A 23,784-nucleotide genomic window follows, 5' to 3' on the forward strand; every position below is an offset into this window, starting at 1 on the left:
AGGATTAAAAGTGTTTCATTTAATATGGTTTTTACTCAATCAGCTTTTGCAACCGATTTAATCTTTGCACAAGTTTGAATTTCAGAGGCTTCCAGTTTGCCCAGGCGATGCTTTTCGCGATAGATGAGATCAATAACAGCACAAACCTTCTACCTGGGATTTTACTGGGATATAAGATCTACGATGCCTGTGCCTCCATTGCCAGAAGTGTGAGAGTGGCACTGGCCTTAGCTAATGGTAACCAGGTGGAATCATCTCTTAAGGGACCATGTCCCAAACCAGCACAAGTTCAGGCCATTATGGGAGAAACTGCTTCTTCTCCCTGCATGGCAATAGCAACAGTGATTGGACCCTTTCATATCCCACTGGTGAGTAAAAGGAATGGATATGAATATGCGTGATGCTTAAGATTATAGATTTATTGTTTGATATGATCCTTTTCTTCTAGATCAGCCACTTTGCTACCTGTGCTTGCCTCAGTGATAAAAACAAGTATCCCTCATTCCTGAGAACAATACCCAGTGATCATTACCAGAGCAGAGCTTTGGCCCAATTAGTCAAGTACTTTGGTTGGACTTGGGTCGGAGCCATTAGGACAAATGACGATTACGGCAATAACGGCATGGCAACCTTTATAGAAACAGCAGAGGAGCTCGGCATCTGTGTGGAGTACTCTGTGGCTGTCTTTAGAACCGATCCACTTGACAAAATCCGACAGATAATTGACATTATCAAGGCCTCCACATCCAGGGTGATTGTTGCTTTCATGGCAAACAAAGATATGGATGTTCTGCTATCTGAAATGTCTCAGCACAACCTGACTGGTTACCAGTGGGTGGGCAGCGAGAGCTGGATCTCAGACTCTCACACTGCAGCCATGGATGTCCATCACATTCTGGATGGGGCTGTAGGCCTTTCCATTCCTAAAGCACATGTCACTGGCATGAAAGAATTCATTCTGGATGTAAAGCAACTCAATTCATCCAGTAAAGAACTGTTCAGAGAGTTTTGGGAGGCTTTATTTGACTGTAAGTTTAGGAATTTGGCATCAACAACAACAGAGAATCAGAGAGAATGTTCTGGACATGAAGATCTGGCTGGTGTCAAAAACAGTTTTACGTACATGTCTCTCATGCCCATTTTCTATAACATCTATAAAGGTGTTTATGCTGTGGCTCACGCGCTTCACGATATTCTCAGTTGTAATAACACATGTAATAAAACAACAGAACTGGATCCATTTATGGTGAGATGAACACTAAACTCTTCAATTATATACTATCTAAACAGACACTCAGAAACTCACATTAATACACCTCAATTTTAGATTTTGCAGCGCATACAGAGGAGTCAGTTCAAAACAAAGGAAGGAGATGAGGTTTATTTCAATGAGAACGGAGACCCACCAGCAAAATATGAGATTATTAACTGGCAGCCAACAGAAAACGGATTCATGGACTTTGTCACAGTGGGTCTTTATGATGCATCTTTACCTGCTGACAGACAGCTGACACTGCAAACCACAACCTTTACATGGGCACAAAACTCAGAACAGGTAGGTTCCCTGTCAAAAATCTAAATTAAGTCACTCTTGAGACGGCAAAATGTTGGTTTACAGAAAGAAATATGAATGTTACTATAGATGGCTGTAAAACAAGGGTAATAGCTGTTGGCCCTTTGGTTTATTCAGGTGCCTGTGTCAGTTTGCAGTGAGAAATGTCCCCCAGGAACTCGTAAGGTTCTGCAGAAAGGGAAACCTGTCTGCTGCTATGACTGTTTGAGATGTGCTGATGGAGAGATAAGCAACAATACAGGTGAATTGTACATATAAAATTCAACATCTCAAATGCTTCATGTTATTTCCAACTTTTAATGAACATCTAATTTCAGAAAAATGAATTACATTGTGAATGCACCTTATTAAAATCCTTTCTAGCTTGTCTTCAGTCTATTCTTTATTGTGGTGCCTTGGGTCAAAAATCATGCATCATAGTTCACATCACTCTTGATGATGAACCGTGGTTATGTTGGAGCATTACTTTGTTATCCGTATGTCATCATCACAGAAAAAGTAATTTCTTTACTTGGTTTAGAACCTTTTTCAGCATTGCTGTTGTTTCCCAGATTCCATCAGCTGTGTGCGATGTCATTCTGAGTTCTGGTCTAATGAAAGAAGAGACGCCTGCATCAAGAAGAAGGAAGAGTTCCTGTCTTATGAAGAGATGATGGGAGCTCTGCTGACCGCAGCATCACTTCTGGGAACGTGTTTGACGGCTGTCGTCATGTTCATTTTCTTCAGATACAGACAGACTCCGATTGTCAGGGCCAACAACTCTGAGCTGAGCTTCCTGCTCCTCTTCTCTCTGACTCTGTGCTTCCTGTGCTCTCTGACCTTCATCGGTCGACCCTCTGGGTGGTCCTGCATGCTGCGACACACAGCGTTTGGCATCACCTTCGTCCTCTGCATCTCCTGTGTTCTGGGTAAAACCATGGTGGTTCTGATGGCCTTCAGAGCCACACTTCCTGGTAGTAATGTGATGAAATGGTTTGGACCTGCTCAGCAGAGACTCTGTGTTTTGGGTTTTACTCTCATTCAGGTTATCATTTGTATTCTCTGGTTAAGTATCTCTCCTCCTTCACCCAACAAGAATTTCGATGTTGCCAAGGACAGAATCATCCTAGAATGTGCTCTGGGCTCAGCTGTTGGCTTCTGGTCTGTTCTTGGCTACATCGGACTTCTGGCCATGTTTTGTTTCATTCTGGCCTTTCTGGCTCGGAAACTCCCCGATAACTTCAATGAAGCTAAATTCATCACCTTCAGCATGCTGATATTCTGTGCTGTGTGGGTCACCTTCATTCCAGCCTATGTCAGCTCTCCTGGGAAGTTCAGCGTTGCCGTGGAAATATTTGCAATTCTGTCTTCCAGTTTTGGACTTCTCATTTGTATTTTTATCCCAAAATGTTATATCATCTTACTGAAACCGGAAAGGAACACACGAAGGAATTTGATGGGAAAGGAGGCACCAACACATTGATTCACATTAATTCAATAATAAGTCTTAAATAATGATGTCAGATTTAAGACTTCTAAGGTAGAGATGCAGTTTCAATCATTTGTTGGTATATATTATATAGTATATAATTATATACTATATAAGCACCAAGAGCCTCTCCTGTGCACTGTTTTATTTTCTTTCTCCAAAAGTAAACCAAACTGCAATTTCAACCCTGTCTTTGACTTTATTTGTGATGAGTTCTTTTTTAATAGATGGAATTATTAAGTGCAGAGCTCCTCCCTGGCATCAATACTGATAGTGGCAACAGGGTTCTAATCTTTATAATAGAGTATCTGACCTGTTGATATATTTTGATGGAGCAAACTCAAAATGATTTTGTGATGCTTAACTCAACAGTCTGACCTGCACAAGCTGGAAGAGGCTCAACAATTGCTGATGTTACATGAACATTATACTAAAACTTTAAGTCATACAATAAATCAATTGTGCTTTGAAAACTGTTTACCATTCTGACGAGAAGGAAAATATTAAAATCTAATTCTTTTAAGTTTTTTATCGTGCGTTATTGCTTCACATTTGCCCTCGACAGACACAAGGGTTTTTTGTGATGATGTGTGCTGCTGCATGCTGCTAAATAGCATATATTTATAAATAAAACATTGCAGAACTTTTACAACTGACACAGAAAGTCAGCTGTAGATTATAAAAATATATGAACTTGTGATTTGCTAATATTCTATTTGGTCTGAATTAAATAAAGAAGTGTAGATTTTTTGGTGTGTCAAAGACAAACAACTGATGAACAGTCTCCAATGGAGGTCTAATATTTTAAAAGACCATGCATTTTAAATTAGTCTAAGTTTTGCATTTAAAAAAAAATAGTGGTATTATTCAACTGTTATGAATCAAATTTTACATATTTAATAATGCTGTCATATGTAAATGAAACTGTGACTACAGGTCCACAGAGATCAAAGATCAGTGTTTGCTTGTTTATGAGGTTTGAAATCCATAAATACTCATGCAGGCTTCTGAACAACATTCATGCGCACGTGATGCCACTCAGTGGCTTTGCTCCCACACACAGCATGACTTCCACTCAGAACTGGCCAGAGCAAGGTTGGGCACTCCTGCAACTATTACTGTTAGTATCTTTCTCTCAGGCTGAGGACCATGTGTGTCTCCAGATGGGGGATCCTGAGAACCCCCAGTTATCCAAAGATGGGGACATTATCCTGGGAGGAATCTTCTCTTTCCACAGAAGTTGGATAAACAGGAGGGACACCTACATGCACAAACCATTGCCACTGCAGTGCATCAGGTAAATGAAACCACAGTTAGATCTGAGAATGTGTAAGATTTAAACAAACGATGAAATTTTTATTTCAAGTAATCAATTGCAATCGTAACTCTTTTCAATATTTGCGTAAAGTTTGAATTTCAGAGGCTTCCAGCATGCCCAGGCGATGCTTTTTGCAATAGATGAGATCAATAACAGCTCAGACCTCCTGCCTGGCATCACTTTAGGCTGTAAGATTTATGATTCCTGTGGCTCTATTGCCAGAGGCGTGAGAGCTTCTCTGGCCTTGATAAACAGTCAGGAAACTATATTTAAACTTTCTGATAAATGCACCAAACCTGCACAAGTGCAGGCCATCATGGGAGAGAGTTCTTCTTCACCATGCATGGCCATAGCGACTGTTATTGGACCCTTTCATATTCCACTGGTGGGTAAGAGTCAACATGCATTTTTTCATTATGTTTGTGTCATTGTCATGCTTGTTCTATGTCTGTCTTTAAAAGAGGAAACAACACACTTCTCCTCTTCTAGATCAGCCACTTTGCTACCTGTGATTGCCTCAGTGATAAAAACAAGTACCCTTCATTCCTGAGAACAATACCCAGTGATCATTACCAGAGCAGAGCTTTGGCCCAATTAGTCAAGTACTTTGGTTGGACTTGGGTCGGAGCCATTAGGACAAATGACGATTACGGCAATAACGGCATGGCAACCTTTATAGAAACAGCAGAGGAGCTCGGCATCTGTGTGGAGTACTCTGTGGCTGTCTTTAGAACTGATCCACCAGAAAAAATACAACAGATAATCGACGTTATAAAGGCCTCCACATCCAGGGTGATTGTTGGCTTCCTCTCGCACTTGGATATGGATGTGTTATTAATTGAACTGTCTCAGCACAACCTGACTGGTTACCAGTGGGTGGGCAGCGAAGCTTGGATCTTTGAGTCTCACATTGCAGCCATGGATGTCCATCACATTCTGGATGGGGCTGTAGGCCTTTCCATTCCTAAAGCACATGTCACTGGAATGAAAGAATACATTCTGGGTGTAAAGCAACTCAATTCATCTAGTAAAGAACTTTTCAGAGAGTTATGGGAGGCTTTATTTGACTGTAAGTTTGAGGATTCAGTGTCAACAACAACAGAGAATCAGAGAGAATGTTCTGGACATGAAGATCTGGCTGGTGTCAAAAACACCTTCACTGACATGTCTCTCATGCCCATCTTATATAACATCTATAAAGGTGTTTATGCTGTGGCCCACGCACTTCATGATGTTCTCAGCTGTAATAACACATGTAATAAAACAGCACAGCTGGATCCATTCACGGTGAGTTGAACACTAAACTGTTATTTGTTGTCTGTTACATTGTGTGTATTTCTGATCCATTTCTATACTACTTTAGATTTTGCAGCACATAAAAAGGATTAGTTTCAAAACAAAGGAAGGAGATGAGGTTTATTTCAATGAGAACGGAGACCCACCAGCAAAATATGAGATTATTAACTGGCAGCCAACAGAAAATGGCAATGTGGAATTTGTCCCTGTGGGTCTTTATGATGCATCTTTACCTGCTGACAGACAGCTGACACTGACAAACAGGACTTTAGTTTGGGCTCAGAACTCAGAGCAGGTAAATCATGAAGCCAAATTTTATTCAAACACATTTTAATTTTGCAAGTTAAAATGATTTTTTTGTGAATTTTACCACGGCAGGTGCCTGTGTCAGTTTGCAGTGAGAAATGTCCCCCAGGAACTCGCAAGGTTCTGCAGAAAGGGAAACCTGTCTGCTGCTATGACTGTCTGAGATGTGCTGATGGAGAGATAAGCAACAGTACAGGTCAGGTATTTCAAATATACAGTAATTATTATAAAACCAACTGAGAAGAGGTGAAGTTTTCAGTCGCTCCAGGCTCGGGGTCCTACAGTGCCTCCTAGAGGAAACAAGGGTTAGTTTTGCTCTTGATCTGGCACTGATACAGAAATTTACCTAAAATAGACAGAAGTTCAACATGAGTGGACTATTGCAGTAGCACCTCACTTAAGGTTCCAAGTGAGACAGTGTGATGTTACCTGGTCAAACTGGATGAGCAAATGTAAACTGCTGCTTGGTCACAAACACCAATCCCATTCTCTTATTTTAATTCTCCAACAACTTGTATTAACAAGACTTTATATTCATAGCCCTGACCTGTTCGAAGAACATAAAAAAACACTCCACCCCTCATATTATAGCGAGGCCTTTTGTCCAACAGTACAGTGTTCAGCACAGTCGCCTCATAGCCAGAGGGTTCTGATCAGACACACCTTCCAGACATGTTTATGATTGTGCTCATGGGCACCCAGACACAGGTGTAGCTCAGTTGTTGTAGAAAATGTCATCAGGGCAATGCTACTGCACTTCAAGAACAACTTGTCACAGGTGATAAAACACTGTTCTGGCCGTGAAAGAGGGAGACAACACATTTAGGTTCACTGTAACCAAGCAAATGTGACACCAGCTTTAATGTTGTTTCCCAGATTCCATCAGCTGTGTGCGATGTCATTCTGAGTTCTGGTCTAATGAAAGAAGAGACGCCTGCATCAAGAAGAAGGAAGAGTTCCTGTCTTATGAAGAGATGATGGGAGCTCTGCTGACCGCAGCATCACTTCTGGGAACGTGTTTGACGGCTGTCGTCATGTTCATTTTCTTCAGATACAGACGCACTCCGATTGTCAGGGCCAACAACTCTGAGCTGAGCTTCCTGCTCCTCTTCTCTCTGACTCTGTGCTTCCTGTGCTCTCTGACCTTCATCGGTCGACCCTCTGGGTGGTCCTGCATGCTGCGACACACAGCATTTGGCATCACCTTCGTCCTCTGCATCTCCTGTGTTCTGGGTAAAACCATGGTGGTTCTGATGGTCTTCAGAGCCACACTTCCTGGTAGTAAGGCGATGAAATGGTTTGGACCTGCTCAGCAGAGACTCAGCGTACTGGCTTTTACTCTCATCCAGGTTTTTATATGTCTGCTCTGGTTAACCGTTTCTCCTCCATTTCCATTTAAAAATATTAAGGACTTTAAAGACAGGATCATCCTAGAATGTGCTCTGGGCTCAGCTGTGGGCTTCTGGTCTGTTCTTGGCTACATCGGACTTCTGGCCATGTTTTGTTTCATTCTGGCATTTCTGGCTCGGAAACTCCCCGATAACTTCAACGAAGCTAAATTCATCACCTTCAGCATGCTGATATTCTGTGCTGTGTGGGTCACCTTCATTCCAGCCTATGTCAGCTCTCCTGGGAAGTTCAGCGTTGCCGTGGAAATATTTGCAATTCTGTCATCAGGGTTTGGACTTCTCATTTGTATTTTTATTCCAAAATGTTATATCATCTTACTGAAACCGGAGAGGAACACAAAAAGGAATTTGATGGGGAAAGAGGGACCAACACATTAATTCACATTAATTCAATAACAAGTCTTAAGCCAGACATATAGATCTTTTTAATCTTAAAACATTTTTTTCATCTGTTCGAGTTCCCACAAATAAAGATTTAACGAGAGAGAATGAGAGATTTGAACAGTTGTGATCGTACTGTCTGGTGTCCCCCCGATAACTTCACTCCAGTTTATAAAATATGAAAAATTCTGACACATCGTCCATCTAGAATCTTGCTTCCTTTTCAGAAATCTTGCGTCATCACACGTGATCTAACAGAAACAAAGAAGAAGAAACAAAGCAACAACTTGAGAACACAACACGCAACACAGATGTCGGCATACAAAAGAGGGAATGATGATGGTCTTTGGACTGTTTTAAAACTAATTTTTTTACAAGATGGAGAAAATCTTGCAGGTGATGCTAACATACTTGTTTATTTACATCTGCTTTCTTGTTCCCCAGTCTCCTCATTTTTGATTGGCTACATTGTCCCTTATGTTAAACTTGACTGACTCCTGATTCGCGAGTCGTCGGCCGTCCCCAGACACGATATTTGGAATTAAATTTTGAACACCTTTAAAATTGACGATTGTTGACCTCCACCGTTTTCGGAGACAATTGTCGTGACAAATTCACTCCAAACACACCTCAAATCAGCCAGGATAATGTTACAACAGGTACAATACAATGTCATAAATCATATGTTGGATAGAAAGTGCGAAAACTGGGACAAAAGCAGCCTGATTATAGTTATGTGTGTACTTTGCTTTAAATGATCATGTCAAAATTAAAACTTCAAATGTAGAAGTGTAGTTCCATTTTTACATTGTTATATAAGCACTAACAGACTCTGGAGATCACTTTTTGTGAGAACTATCAGAGTTCTAGTTTATTTCAAGTTGCAAAAATGACGCAAACCTCTAATTCGACCTCTTTCAGACTTTGACAGTCATAAACTTAATAATCTTATATATCTAATCTTTGGAATAGAGTATCTTCCCTGGCGATATATTTAGTATTTATATATATATATATATATAATTTATTTTATTTTTTTTGCCCTCCACGCGCGCCAAAAGTTTTTTGTGATGCTGTCTACAGCTGCTTGCTGTTGAATAACATATGCTTGACACTGGAACATCGTAGAGTGTTTGCTATTGCCACAGAAAGTCAGATGTATATTATGTACTGTGATAAAAGTAAATGAAAGTAATTCTCTTTGTTGTGAATTAGTGTAATATCTGGATTTTTTGGGGTGCGATGAGCACAAAGAATAGATAATGTAGAACAGTCGGCAGCGGCAGCACTAATGATTTAAAATACCATGTATTTAATTTGTAGTGTAAGCTTTGCACACAAAATTAAACTGATTGTATTTTTCAACTTTTATGAATCAACTTTTTCATGTGCTACATATTCAGTAATGCTGTCATATGTAAATGAAACCGTGACTACAGGTCCACAGAGATCAAACATCAATGTTTGCTTGTTTATGAGGTTTTAAATCCATAAATACTCATGCAGGCTTCTGAACAACATTCATGCGCACGTGATGCCACTCAGTGGCTTTGCTCCCACACACAGCATGACTTCCACTCAGAACTGGCCAGAGCAAGGTTGGGCACTCCTGCAACTTTTACTGTTAGTATCTTTCTCTCAGGCTGAGGACCGTGTGTGTCTACAGATGGGGGATCCCGAGAACCCCCAGTTATCCAAAGATGGGGACATTATCCTGGGAGGAATCTTCTCTTTCCACAGAAGTTGGATAAACAGGCGGGACACCTACATGCACAAACCATTGCCACTGCAGTGCATCAGGTAAATGAAACCACAGTTAGATCTGAGAATGTGTAAGATTTAAACAAAAGATGACATTTTTATTTCAAGTAATCAATTGCAATCGTAACTCTTTTCAATATTTGCATAAAGTTTGAATTTCAGAGGCTTCCAGTATGCCCAGGCGATGCTTTTTGCGATAGATGAGATCAATAACAGCTCAGACCTCCTGCCTGGCATCACTTTAGGCTGTAAGATTTATGATTCCTGTGGCTCTATTGCCAGAGGCGTGAGAGCTTCTCTGGCCTTGATAAACAGTCAGGAAACTACATTTAAACTTTCTGATAAATGCACCAAACCTGCACAAGTGCAGGCCATCATGGGAGAGAGTTCCTCGTCTCCAAATATGGCCGCAGCGACTGTTATTGGACCCTTTCATATTCCACTGGTGGGTAAGAGTCAACATGCATTTTTAATTATGTTTGTGTCATTGTCATGCTTGTTCCATGTCTGTCTTTAAAAGAGGAAACAACACACTTCTCCTCTTCTAGATCAGCCACTTTGCTACCTGTGCTTGCCTCAGTGATAAAAACAAGTACCCTTCATTCCTGAGAACAATACCCAGTGATCATTACCAGAGCAGAGCTTTGGCCCAATTAGTCAAGTACTTTGGTTGGACTTGGGTCGGAGCTGTGAGATCAAATGATGATTACGGCAATAACGGCATGGCAACCGTTATAGAAACAGCAGAGGAGCTCGGCATCTGTGTGGAGTACTCTGTGGCTGTCTTTAGAACCGATCCAATGATCAAGATTCTACAGATAATTGACATAATAAAGTCCTCCACTTCGAAGGTGATCGTGACATTCCTGTCTCCAGGAGATTTAAATGTATTACTACAAGAGTTTTCTCAGCACAACCTGACTGGTTACCAGTGGGTGGGCAGCGAAGGTTGGATCTTTGACTCTCACACTGCAGCCATGGATGTCCATCACATTCTGGATGGGGCTGTAGGCCTTTCCATTCCTAAAGCTCATGTCACTGGCATGAAAGAATACATTCTCGATGTAAAGCAACTCAATTCATCCAGTAAAGAACTGTTCAGAGAGTTTTGGGAGGCTTTATTTGACTGTAAGTTTGAGAATTCGGCATCAACAACAACAGAGAATCAGAGAGAATGTTCTGGACATGAAGATCTGGCTGGTGTCAAAAACACCTTCACTGACATGTCTCTCATGCCCATCTTCTACAACATCTATAAAGAAGTTTATGCTGTGGCCCACGCACTTCATGATATTCTCAGCTGTAATAACACATGTAATAAAACAGCACAGCTGGATCCATTCACGGTGAGTTGAACACTAAACTGTTATTTGTTGTCTGTTACATTGTGTGTATTTCTGATCCATTTCTATACTACTTTAGATTTTGCATCACATAAAAAGGATTCGTTTCAAAACAAAGGAAGGAGATGAGGTTTATTTCAATGAGAACGGAGACCCACCAGCAAAATATGAGATTATTAACTGGCAGCCAACAGAAAATGGCAATGTGGAATTTGTCCCGGTGGGTCTTTATGATGCATCTTTACCTGCTGACAGACAGCTGACACTGACAAACAGGACTTTAGTTTGGGCTCAGAACTCAGAGCAGGTAAATCATGAAGCCAAATTTTATTCAAACACATTTTAATTTTGCAAGTTAAAATGATTTATTTGTGAATTTTGCCACGGCAGGTGCCTGTGTCAGTTTGCAGTGAGAAATGTCCCCCAGGAACTCGCAAGGTTCTGCAGAAAGGGAAACCTGTCTGCTGCTATGACTGTTTGAGATGTGCTGATGGAGAGATAAGCAACAGTACAGGTCAGGTATTTCAAATATACAGTAATTATTATAAAACCAACTGAGAAGAGGTGACGCTTTCAGTCGCTCCAGGCTCGGGGTCCTACAGTGCCTCCTAGAGGAAACAGGGGTTAGTTTTGCTCTTGATCTGGCACTGATACAGAAATTTACCTAAAATAGACAGAAGTTCAACATGAGTGGACTATTGCAGTAGCACCTCACTTAAGGTTCCAAGTGAGACAGTGTGATGTTACCTGGTCAAACTGGATGACCAAATGTAAACTGCTGCTTGGTCACAAACACCAATCCCATTCTCTTATTTTAATTCTCCAACAACTTGTATTAACAAGACTTTATATTCATAGCCCTGACCTGTTCGAAGAACATACAAAAACACTCCACCCCTCATATTATAGCGAGGCCTTTTGTCCAACAGTACAGTGTTCAGCACATTCGCCTCATAGCCAGAGGGTTCTGATCAGACACACCTTCCAGACATGTTTATGATTGTGCTCATGGGCTCCCAGACACAGGTGTAGCTCAGTTGTTGTAGAAAATGTCACCAGGGCAATGCTACTGCACTTCAAGAACAACTTGTCACAGGTGATAAAACACTGTTCTGGCCGTGAAAGAGGGAGACAACACATTTAGGTTCACTGTAACCAAGCAAATGTGACACCAGCTTTAATGTTGTTTCCCAGATTCCATCAGCTGTGTGCGATGTCATTCTGAGTTCTGGTCTAATGAAAGAAGAGACGCCTGCATCAAGAAGAAGGAAGAGTTCCTGTCTTATGAAGAGATGATGGGAGCTCTGCTGACTGCAGCATCACTTCTGGGAACGTGTTTGACGGCTGTCGTCATGTTCATTTTCTTCAGATACAGACGCACTCCGATTGTCAGGGCCAACAACTCTGAGCTGAGCTTCCTGCTCCTCTTCTCTCTGACTCTGTGCTTCCTGTGCTCTCTGACCTTCATCGGTCGACCCTCTGGGTGGTCCTGCATGCTGCGGCACACAGCGTTTGGCATCACCTTCGTCCTCTGCATCTCCTGTGTTCTGGGTAAAACCATGGTGGTTCTGATGGCCTTCAGAGCCACACTTCCTGGTAGTAATGTGATGAAATGGTTCGGACCTGCTCAGCAGAGACTCAGCGTACTGGGTTTTACTCTCATCCAGGTTTTTATATGTCTGCTCTGGTTAACAATTTCTCCTCCATTTCCATTTAAAAATATTAAGGACTTTAAAGACAGAATCATCCTAGAATGTGCCCTGGGCTCAGCTGTGGGCTTCTGGGCTGTTCTTGGCTACATCGGACTTCTGGCCATGCTTTGTTTTTTCTTGCATTTCTGGCTCGGAAACTCCCCGATAACTTCAACGAAGCTAAATTCATCACCTTCAGCATGCTGATATTCTGTGCTGTGTGGGTCACCTTCATTCCAGCCTATGTCAGCTCTCCTGGGAAGTTCAGCGTTGCCGTGGAAATATTTGCAATTCTGTCATCAGGTTTTGGACTTCTCATTTGTATTTTTATTCCAAAATGTTATATCATCTTACTGAAACCGGAGAGGAACACAAAAAGGAATTTGATGGGAAAGGAGGCACCAACACATTGATTCACATTAAAATAAAAACAAGTCTGAAATGATGAGTCAGGTTCTTGAGTAATATTGTCGAGATGGTTTCATTCATTTTTTTGGTTTATAAATAACAACAGCCTCTCATGTGCACTTTTAGTGAGAGTAATCATAATTCTTATCCATTTCTATTATGCATAACATAAGTAAACTTCTACTTCAACATCTATTGGACGTTATCAGGAATAAATCCCCCACAACGCTTTTCTTTTAAATTTTTTTGATGTCTTCTATAAACCGATCAACTGAATCAAAGCGCAGATCTTTTGCCTGTCATCAATACTGATAGTGGAAACAGCATTCTCATCTTGGGAATATAATATATGTCCTGGTGATATATTTTATTCTGGCAGAGTCAAAATGATTTTTTGACGCTTTAGTCTCCATTCTGAGCTGCACAGGCTGGAGGAGGCTCAAACATTTCTGGTGATGCTACATGAGCATCATGTCACAACTTGAAGTGAGTAAATAAATTACATTATGGGAAGTTATTAAAGTATATGAACTTATAATCTGTGTGCATTATATTTGTTGTGAATTTGTGAATTATTGGAGGATTTTTTTTTTTTTGGTGCATGCGACAAAAACAACTGATAGTGAAGAAAAGTCTTTAGTGGCAGAGCAAAAGATATAAATTAACAAGTATTTAATTATTTGTGTGAGTGTTTTAAACAAAATTAAACTGATGGTATTTTTGCAACTGTTATAAATCAACTTTATTCATGTGCTACATATTCAGTAATGCTGTCATATGTAAATGAAACTGTGACTACAGGTCCACAGAGATCAAACATCAATGTTTGCTTGTTTATGAGGTTTGAAATCCATAAATACTCATGCAGGCTTCTGAACAACATTCATGCGCACGTGATGCCACTCAGTGGCTTTGCTCCCACACACAGCATGACTTCCACTCAGAACTGGCCAGAGCAAGGTTGGGCACTCCTGCAACTTTTACTGTTAGTATCTTTCTCTCAGGCTGAGGACCGTGTGTGTCTACAGATGGGGGATCCTGAGAACCCCCAGTTAACCAAAGATGGGGACATTATCCTGGGAGGAATCTTCTCTTTCCACAGAAGTTGGATAAACAGGCGGGACACCTACATGCACAAACCATTGCCACTGCAGTGCATCAGGTAAATGAAACAACAGTTAGATATGAGAATGTGTAAGATTTAAACAATAGATGCAATTTTTATTTCAAGTAATCAATTGCAATCGTAACTCTTTTCAATATTTGCGTAAAGTTTGAATTTCAGAGGCTTCCAGTATGCCCAGGCGATGCTTTTTGCAATAGATGAGATCAATAACAGCTCAGACCTCCTGCCTGGCATCACTTTAGGCTGTAAGGTTTATGATTCCTGTGGCTCTATTGCCAGAGGCGTGAGAGCTTCTCTGGCCTTGATAAACAGTCAGGAAACTACATTTAAACTTTCTGATAAATGCACCAAACCTGCACAAGTGCAGGCCATCATGGGAGAGAGTTCCTCGTCTCTAAATATGGCCGCAGCGACTGTTATTGGACCCTTTCATATTCCACTGGTGGGTAAGAGTCAACATGCATTTTTTCATTATATTTGTGTCGTTGTCATGCTTGTTCCATGTCTGTCTTTAAAAGAGGAAACAACACACTTCTCCTCTTCTAGATCAGCCACTTTGCTACCTGTGATTGCCTCAGTGATAAAAACAAGTACCCTTCATTCCTGAGAACAATACCCAGTGATCATTACCAGAGCAGAGCTTTGGCCCAATTAGTCAAGTACTTTGGTTGGACTTGGGTCGGAGCCATTAGGACAAATGACGATTACGGCAATAACGGCATGGCAACCTTTATAGAAACAGCAGAGGAGCTCGGCATCTGTGTGGAGTACTCTGTGGCTGTCTTTAGAACTGATCCACCAGAAAAAATACAACAGATAATCGACGTTATCAAGGCCTCCACATCCAGGGTGATTGTTGGTTTTCTCTCGCAAAGGGATATTGATGTGTTAATTCTAGAAATGTCTCAGCACAACCTGACTGGTTACCAGTGGGTGGGCAGCGAAGCTTGGATCTTTGACTCTCACATTGCAGCCATGGATGTACATTACATCCTGAATGGGGCTGTAGGCCTTTTCATCCCTAAAGCTCATGTCACTGGCATGAAAGAATTCATTCTGGATGTGAAACCACTCAATTCATCCAGTAAAGAACTGTTCAGAGAGTTTTGGGAGGCTTTATTTGACTGTAAGTTTGAGGATTCGGCATCAACAACAACAGAGAATCAGAGAGAATGTTCTGGACATGAAGATCTGGCTGGTGTCAAAAACACCTTCACTGACATGTCTCTCATGTCCATCTTCTACAACATCTATAAAGAAGTTTATGCTGTGGCCCACACACTTCATGATATTCTCAGCTGTAATAACACATGTAATAAAACAGCACAGCTGGATCCATTCACGGTGAGTTGAACACTAAACTGTTATTTGTTGTCTGTTACATTGTGTGTATTTCTGATCCATTTCTATACTACTTTAGATTTTACAGCACCTAAAAAGGATTCGTTTCAAAACAAAGGAAGGAGATGAGGTTTATTTCAATGAGAACGGAGACCCACCAGCAAAATATGAGATTATTAACTGGCAGCCAACAGAAAATGGCAATGTGGAATTTGTCCCAGTGGGTCTTTATGATGCATCTTTACCTGCTGACAGACAGCTGACACTGACAAACAGGACTTTAGTTTGGGCTCAAAACTCAGAGCAAGTAAATCACGAAGCTAAATTTTAATCAAACACATTTTACTTTTGCAAGTTAAAATGATTTATTTGTGAATTTTGCCACGGCAGGTGCCTGTGTCAGTTTGCAGTGAGAAATGTCCCCCAGGAACTCGCAAGGTTCTGCAGAAAGGGAAACCTGTCTGCTGCTATGACTGTTTGAGATGTGCTGATGGAGAGATAAGCAACAGTACAGGTCAGGTATTTCAAATATACAGTAATTATTATAAGACCAACTGAGAAGAGGTGAAGTTTTCAGTCGCTCCAGGCTCGGGGTCCTACAGTGCCTCCTAGAGGAAACAGGGGTTAGTTTTGGTCTTGATCTGGCACTGATACAGAAATTTACCTAAAATAGACAGAAGTTCAACATGAGTGGACTATTGCAGTAGCAACTCACTTAAGGTTCCAAGTGAGACAGTGTGATGTTACCTGGTCAAACTGGATGACCAAATGTAAACTGCTGCTTGGTCACAAACACCAATCCCATTCTCTTATTTTAATTCTCCAACAACTTGTATTAACAAGACTTTATATTCATAGCCCTGACCTGTTCGAAGAACATACAAAAACACTCCACCCCTCATATTATAGCGAGGCCTTTTGTCCAACAGTACAGTGTTCAGCACAGTCGCCTCATAGCCAGAGGGTTCTGATCAGACACACCTTCCAGACATGTGTATGACTGTGCTCATGGGCTCCCAGACACAGGTGTAGCTCAGTTGTTGTAGAAAATGTCACCAGGGCAATGCTACTGAGCTTCAAGAACAACTTGTCACAGGTGATAAAACACTGTTCTGGCCGTGAAAGAGGGAGACAACACATTTAGGTTCACTGTAAACAAGCAAATGTGACACCAGTTCTAATGTTGTTTCCCAGATTCCATCAGCTGTGTGCGATGTCATTCTGAGTTCTGGTCTAATGAAAGAAGAGACGCCTGCATCAAGAAGAAGGAAGAGTTCCTGTCTTATGAAGAGATGATGGGAGCTCTGCTGACTGCAGCATCACTTCTGGGAACGTGTTTGACGGCTGTCGTCATGTTCATTTTCTTCAGATACAGACGCACTCCGATTGTCAGGGCCAACAACTCTGAGCTGAGCTTCCTGCTCCTCTTCTCTCTGACTCTGTGCTTCCTGTGCTCTTTGACCTTCATCGGTCGACCCTCTGGGTGGTCCTGCATGCTGCGACACACAGCGTTTGGCATCACCTTCGTCCTCTGCATCTCCTGTGTTCTGGGTAAAACCATGGTGGTTCTGATGGTCTTCAGAGCCACACTTCCTGGTAGTAAGGTGATGAAATGGTTCGGACCTGCTCAGCAGAGACTCAGCGTACTGGGTTTTACTCTCATCCAAGTTTTTATATGTCTGCTCTGGTTAACCATTTCTCCTCCATTTCCATTTCAAAATATTAAGGACTTTAAAGACAGAATCATCCTAGAATGTGCCCTGGGCTCAGCTTTGGGCTTCTGGTCTGTTCTTGGCTACATTGGACTTCTGGCCATGTTTTGTTTCATTCTGGCATTTCTGGCTCGGAAACTCCCCGATAACTTCAACGAAGCTAAATTCATCACCTTCAGCATGCTGATATTCTGTGCTGTGTGGGTCACCTTCATTCCAGCCTATGTCAGCTCTCCTGGGAAGTTCAGCGTTGCCGTGGAAATATTTGCAATTCTGTCATCAGGGTTTGGACTGCTCATTTGTATTTTTATTCCAAAATGTTATATCATCTTACTGAAACCGGACAGGAACACAAAAAGGAATTTGATGGGGAAAGAGGGACCAACACATTGATTCACATTAATTCAATAACAAGTCTTAAGCCAGGTAAAGACATATAGATCTTTTTAATCTTAAAACATTGTTTTCATCTGTTTGAGTTCCCACAAATAAAGATTTAACGAGAGAGAATGAGATATTTGAACAGTTGTGATCGTACTGTCTGGTGTCCCCTGATACCTTCACTCCAATTTATAAAATATGAAAAATTCTGACACATCGTCCATCTAGAATCTTGCTTCCTTTTCAGAAATCTTGCGTCATCACACGTGATCTAACAGAAACAAAGAAGAAGAAACAAAGCAACAACTTGAGAACACAACACGCAACACAGATGTCGGCATACAAAAGAGGGAATGATGATGGTCTTTGGACTGTTTTAAAACTAATTTTTTTACAAGATGGAGAAAATCTTGCAGGTGATGCTAACATACTTGTTTATTTACATCTGCTTTCTTGTTCCCCAGTCTCCTCATTTTTTGATTGGCTACATTCTCCCTTACGTCAAACTTGACTGACTCCTGATTCGCGAGTCGTCGGCCGTCCCCAGACACGATATTTGGAATTAAATTTTGAACACCCTTAAAATTGATGATTGTTGACCTCCACCGTTTTTGGAGACAATTGTCGTGACAAATTCACTCCTAACACACCTCAAATCAGCCAGGATAATGTTAAAACAGTTACAATACAATGTCATAAATCATATGTTGGATAGAAAGTGCGAAAACTGGGACAAAAGCAGCCCGATTATAGTTATGTGTGTACTTTGCTTTAAATGATCATGTCAAAATTAAAACTTCAAATGTAGAAGTGCAGTTCCATTTTTACATTGTTATATAAGCACTAACAGACTCTGGAGATCACTTTTTGTGAGAACTATCAGAGTTCTAGTTTATTTCGATTTGCAAAAATGACGCAACCCTCTAATTCGACCACTTTCACACTTTGACAGTCATAAACTTAATAATCTTATATATCTAATCTTTGGAATAGAGTATCTTCCCTGGCGATATATTTAGTATTTATATATATATATATATATAATTTATTTTATTTTTTTTGCCCTCCACGCGCGCCAAAAGTTTTTTGTGATGCTGTCTACAGCTGCTTGCTGTTGAATAACATATGCTTGACACTGGAACATCGTAGAGTGTTTGCTATTGCCACAGAAAGTCAGATGTATATTATGTACTGTGATAAAAGTAAATGAAAGTAATTCTCTTTGTTGTGAATTAGTGTAATATCTGGATTTTTTGGGGTGCGAGGAACACAAAGAATAGATAATGTAGAACAGTCGGCAGCAGCAGCACTAATGATTTAAAATACCATGTATTTAATTTGTAGTGTAAGCTTTGCATACAAAATTAAACTGATTGTCTTTTCAACTTTTATGAATCAACTTTTTCATGTGCTACATATTCAGTAATGCTGTCATATGTAAATGAAACCGTGACTACAGGTCCACAGAGATCAAACATCAATGTTTGCTTGTTTATGACGTTTGAAATCCATAAATACTCATGTAGGTTTCTGAACAACATTCATGCGCACGTGATGCCACTCAGTGGCTTTGCTCCCACACACAGCATGACTTCCACTCAGAACTGGCCAGAGCAAGGTTGGGCACTCCTGCAACTTTTACTGTTAGTATCTTTCTCTCAGGCTGAGGACCGTGTGTGTCTACAGATGGGGGATCCTGAGAACCCCCAGTTATCCAAAGATGGGGACATTATCCTCGGAGGAATCTTCTCTTTCCACAGTAGTTGGATAAACAGGCGGGACACCTACATGCACAAACCATTGCCACTGCAGTGCATCAGGTAAATGAAACCACAGTTAGATCTGAGAATGTGTAAGATTTAAACAATAGATGCAATTTTTATTTCAAATAATCATTTGCAATCGTAACTCTTTTCAATATTTGCATAAAGTTTGAATTTCAGAGGCTTCCAGCATGCCCAGGCGATGCTTTTTGCAATAGATGAGATCAATAACAGCTCAGACCTCCTGCCTGGCATCACTTTAGGCTGTAAGGTTTATGATTCCTGTGGCTCTATTGCCAGAGGCGTGAGAGCTTCTCTGGCCTTGATAAACAGTCAGGAAACTACATTTAAACTTTCTGATAAATGCACCAAACCTGCACAAGTGCAGGCCATCATGGGAGAGAGTTCTTCTTCACCATGCATGGCCATAGCGACTGTTATGGGACCCTTTCATATTCCACTGGTGGGTAAGAATCAACATGTATTTTCCAATTATGTTAATGTCATTGTCATGCTCTTTCCATGTCTGTCTTTAAAAGAGGAAACAACACACTTCTGTTCTTCCAGATCAGCCACTTTGCTACCTGTGCTTGCCTCAGTGATAAAAACAAGTATCCCTCATTCCTGAGAACAATACCCAGTGATCATTACCAGAGCAGAGCTTTGGCCCAATTAGTCAAGTACTTCGGTTGGACTTGGGTCGGAGCCATTAGGACAAATGACGATTACGGCAATAACGGCATGGCAACCTTTATAGAAACAGCAGAGGAGCTCGGCATCTGTGTGGAGTACTCTGTGGCTGTCTTTAGAACTGATCCACCTGACAAGTCTAAACAGATAATATCGACATTAATCAAGGCCTCCACATCCAGGGTGATTGTGGCATTCCTCTCGCACATGGATATTGATGTGTTATTAATAGAACTGTCTCAGCACAACCTGACTGGTTACCAGTGGGTGGGCAGCGAAGGTTGGATCTTTGACTCTCACACTGCAGCCATGGATGTCCATCACATTCTGGATGGGGCTGTAGGCCTTTCCATTCCTAAAGCTCATGTCACTGGCATGAAAGAATACATTCTCGATGTAAAGCAACTCAATTCATCCAGTAAAGAACTGTTCAGAGAGTTTTGGGAGGCTTTATTTGACTGTAAGTTTGAGGAATTCGGCATCAACAACAACAGAGAATCAGAGAGAATGTTCTGGACATGAAGATCTGGCTGGTGTCAAAAACACCTTCACTGACATGTCTCTCATGCCCATCTTCTACAACGTCTATAAAGGTGTTTATGCTGTGGCCCACGCACTTCATGATATTCTCAGCTGTAATAACACATGTAATAAAACAGCACAGCTGGATCCATTCACGGTGAGTTGAACACTAAACTGTTATTTGTTGTCTGTTACATTGTGTGTATTTCTGATCCATTTCTATACTACTTTAGATTTTGCATCACATAAAAAGGATTCGTTTCAAAACAAAGGAAGGAGATGAGGTTTATTTCAATGAGAACGGAGACCCACCAGCAAAATATGAGATTATTAACTGGCAGCCAACAGAAAATGGCAATGTGGAATTTGTCCCAGTGGGTCTTTATGATGCATCTTTACCTGCTGACAGACAGCTGACACTGACAAACAGGACTTTAGTTTGGGCTCAGAACTCAGAGCAGGTAAATCATGAAGCCAAAATTTATTCAAACACATTTTACTTTTGCAAGTTTAACTGATTAATTTGTTAATTTTGCCACGGCAGGTGCCTGTGTCAGTTTGCAGTGAGAAATGTCCCCCAGGAACTCGCAAGGTTCTGCAGAAAGGGAAACCTGTCTGCTGCTATGACTGTTTGAGATGTGCTGATGGAGAGATAAGCAACAGTACAGGTCAGGTATTTCAAATATACAGTAATTTTTATCAGACCAACTGAGAAGAGGTGAAGCTTTCAGTTGCTCCAGGCTCGGGGTCCTACAGTCCCTCCTAGAGGAAACAAGGGTTAGTTTTGCTCTTGATCTGGCACTGATACAGAAATTTACCTAAAATAGACAGAAGTTCAACATGAGTGGACTATTGCAGTAGCACCTCACTTAAGGTTCCAAGTGAGACAGTGTGATGTTACCTGGTCAAACTGGATGAGCAAATGTAAACTGCTGTTTGGTCACAAACACCAATCCCATTCTCTTATTTTAATTCTCCAACAACTTGTATTAACAAGACTTTATATTCATAGCCCTGACCTGTTCGAAGAAAATACAAAAAACCCCACCCCTCATATTATAGCGAGGCCTTTCGTTCAATAGTACAGTGTTGAGCACAGTCGCCTCATAGCCAGAGGGTTCTGATCAGACACACCTTCCAGACATGTGTATGATTGTGCTCATGGGCACCCAGACACACGTGTAGCTCAGTTGTTGTAGAAAATGTCACCAGGGCAATGCTACTGCACTTCAAGAACAACTTGTCACAGGTGATAAAACACTGTTCTGGCCGTGAAAGAGGGAGACAACACATTTAGGTTCACTGTAACCAAGCAAATGTGACACCAGTTCTAATGTTGTTTCCCAGATTCCATCAGCTGTGTGCGATGTCATTCTGAGTTCTGGTCTAATGAAAGAAGAGACACATGCATCAAGAAGAAGGAAGAGTTCCTGTCTTATGAAGAGATGATGGGAGCTCTGCTGACCGCAGCATCACTTCTGGGAACGTGTTTGACGGCTGTCGTCATGTTCATTTTCTTCAGATACAGACGCACTCCGATTGTCAGGGCCAACAACTCTGAGCTGAGCTTCCTGCTCCTCTTCTCTCTGACTCTGTGCTTCCTGTGCTCTCTGACCTTCATCGGTCGACCCTCTGGGTGGTCCTGCATGCTGCGACACACAGCGTTTGGCATCACCTTCGTCCTCTGCATCTCCTGTGTTCTGGGTAAAACCATGGTGGTTCTGATGGCCTTCAGAGCCACACTTCCTGGTAGAATGTGATGAAATGGTTCGGACCTGCTCAGCAGAGACTCAGCGTACTGGGTTTTACTCTCATCCAGGTTTTTATATGTCTGCTCTGGTTAACAATTTCTCCTCCATTTCCATTTAAAAATATTAAGGACTTTAAAGACAGAATCATCCTAGAATGTGCCCTGGGCTCAGCTGTGGGCTTCTGGGCTGTTCTTGGCTACATCGGACTTCTGGCCATGTTTTGTTTCATTCTGGCATTTCTGGCTCGGAAACTCCCCGATAACTTCAACGAAGCTAAATTCATCACCTTCAGCATGCTGATATTCTGTGCTGTGTGGGTCACCTTCATTCCAGCCTATGTCAGCTCTCCTGGGAAGTTCAGCGTTGCCGTGGAAATATTTGCAATTCTGTCATCAGGGTTTGGACTGCTCATTTGTATTTTTATTCCAAAATGTTATATCATCTTACTGAAACCGGACAGGAACACAAAAAGGAATTTGATGGGGAAAGAGGGACCAACACATTGATTCACATTAATTCAATAACAAGTCTTAAGCCAGGTAAAGACATATAGATCTTTTTAATCTTAAAATATTTTTTTCATCTGTTCGAGTTCCCACGAATAAAGATTTAACGAGAGAGAACGAGAGATTTGAACAGTTGTGATCGTACTGTCTGGTGTCCCCCCGATAACTTCACTCCAGTTTATAAAATATGAAAAATTCTGACACATCGTCCATCTAGAATCTCGTCCTTCTTTTCAGAAATCTTGCGTTATCACACGTGATCTAACAGAAACAAAGAAGAAGAAACAAAGCAACAACTTGAGAACACAACACGCAACACAGATGTCGGCATACAAAAGAGGGAATGATGATGGTCTTTGGACTGTTTTAAAACTAATTTTTTTACAAGATGGAGAAAATCTTGCAGGTGATGCTAACATACTTGTTTATTTACATCTGCTTTCTTGTTCCTCAGTCTACTCATTTTTTGATTGGCTACATTCTCCCTTATGTTAAACTTGACTAACTCCTGATTCGCGAGTCGTCGGCCGTCCCCAGACACGATATTTGGAATTAAATTTTGAACACCCTTAAAATTGATGATTGTTGACCTCCACCGTTTTTGGAGACAATTGTCGTGACAAATTCACTCCTAACACACCTCAAATCAGCCAGGATAATGTTACAACAGTTACAGTACAATGTCATAAATCATATGTTGGCTGGAAAGTGCGAAAACTGGGACAAAAGCAGCCCGATTATAGTTATGTGTGTACTTTGCTTTAAATGATCATGTCAAAATTAAAACTTCAAATGTAGAAGTGCAGTTCCATTTTTACATTGTTATATAAGCACTAACAGACTCTGGAGATCACTTTTTGTGAGAACTATCAGAGTTCTAGTTTATTTCGATTTGCAAAAATGACGCAACCCTCTAATTCGACCACTTTCAGACTTTGACAGTCATAAACTTAATAATCTTATATATCTAATCTTTGGAATAGAGTATCTTCCCTGGCGATATATTTAGTATTCATATATATATATATATATATATAT

At 41.0% G+C, this 23,784-nt stretch overlaps 4 protein-coding genes and 1 pseudogene across 5 annotated transcripts; all 5 read left to right on the forward strand.

Annotated features, from left to right (window-relative positions):
- Window positions 1-92: 92 nt before the first annotated feature.
- LOC101062370 (extracellular calcium-sensing receptor-like) lies at window positions 93-3,035 on the forward strand. The gene is made up of 5 exons (XM_029843864.1): window positions 93-368; window positions 449-1,246; window positions 1,328-1,555; window positions 1,691-1,814; window positions 2,125-3,035. Exons 1-5 carry the CDS (start codon window positions 108-110, stop codon window positions 3,033-3,035), a joined length of 2,322 nt encoding a protein of 773 aa, XP_029699724.1. The 5' UTR covers window positions 93-107.
- A 1,103-nt stretch (window positions 3,036-4,138) lies between these two features.
- LOC101062593 (extracellular calcium-sensing receptor-like) lies at window positions 4,139-8,979 on the forward strand. Its single transcript, XM_029843865.1, has 6 exons — window positions 4,139-4,338; window positions 4,450-4,744; window positions 4,849-5,646; window positions 5,723-5,950; window positions 6,034-6,157; window positions 6,838-8,979. The coding sequence occupies exons 1-6, from the start codon at window positions 4,205-4,207 to the stop codon at window positions 7,746-7,748; spliced, it is 2,490 nt and encodes an 829-aa protein (XP_029699725.1). The 5' UTR covers window positions 4,139-4,204; the 3' UTR covers window positions 7,749-8,979.
- Window positions 8,980-9,343: 364 nt separating this feature from the next.
- LOC105419742 (extracellular calcium-sensing receptor-like) lies at window positions 9,344-13,231 on the forward strand. Its single transcript, XM_029843862.1, is given in 8 exon segments — window positions 9,344-9,349; window positions 9,394-9,551; window positions 9,663-9,957; window positions 10,061-10,858; window positions 10,935-11,162; window positions 11,246-11,369; window positions 12,050-12,679; window positions 12,682-13,231. Coding segments are annotated over 7 exon segments (2,487 nt in total). The 5' UTR covers window positions 9,344-9,349; window positions 9,394-9,417; the 3' UTR covers window positions 12,960-13,231.
- A 633-nt stretch (window positions 13,232-13,864) lies between these two features.
- Window positions 13,865-17,643, forward strand: LOC115251578 (extracellular calcium-sensing receptor-like). 2 transcript variants are annotated; one of them, XM_029844394.1, is made up of 7 exons: window positions 13,899-13,914; window positions 13,983-14,116; window positions 14,228-14,522; window positions 14,627-15,424; window positions 15,501-15,728; window positions 15,812-15,935; window positions 16,616-17,643. In XM_029844394.1, exons 2-7 carry the CDS (start codon window positions 13,983-13,985, stop codon window positions 17,524-17,526), a joined length of 2,490 nt encoding a protein of 829 aa, XP_029700254.1. In that variant the 5' UTR covers window positions 13,899-13,914; the 3' UTR covers window positions 17,527-17,643. The 2 variants fall into 2 exon arrangements, with proteins under 2 accessions (XP_029700253.1, XP_029700254.1); XM_029844393.1 differs by having other exon boundaries at window positions 13,865-14,116.
- A 1,557-nt stretch (window positions 17,644-19,200) lies between these two features.
- On the forward strand, window positions 19,201-22,791 carry LOC115251585 (extracellular calcium-sensing receptor-like; annotated as a pseudogene).
- Window positions 22,792-23,784: the final 993 nt, after the last annotated feature.

The sequence above is a fragment of the Takifugu rubripes genome, chromosome 11 (genome assembly GCF_901000725.2).
Source record: "Takifugu rubripes chromosome 11, fTakRub1.2, whole genome shotgun sequence".
In the NCBI taxonomy this organism is placed as follows: Eukaryota; Metazoa; Chordata; class Actinopteri; order Tetraodontiformes; family Tetraodontidae; genus Takifugu; species Takifugu rubripes.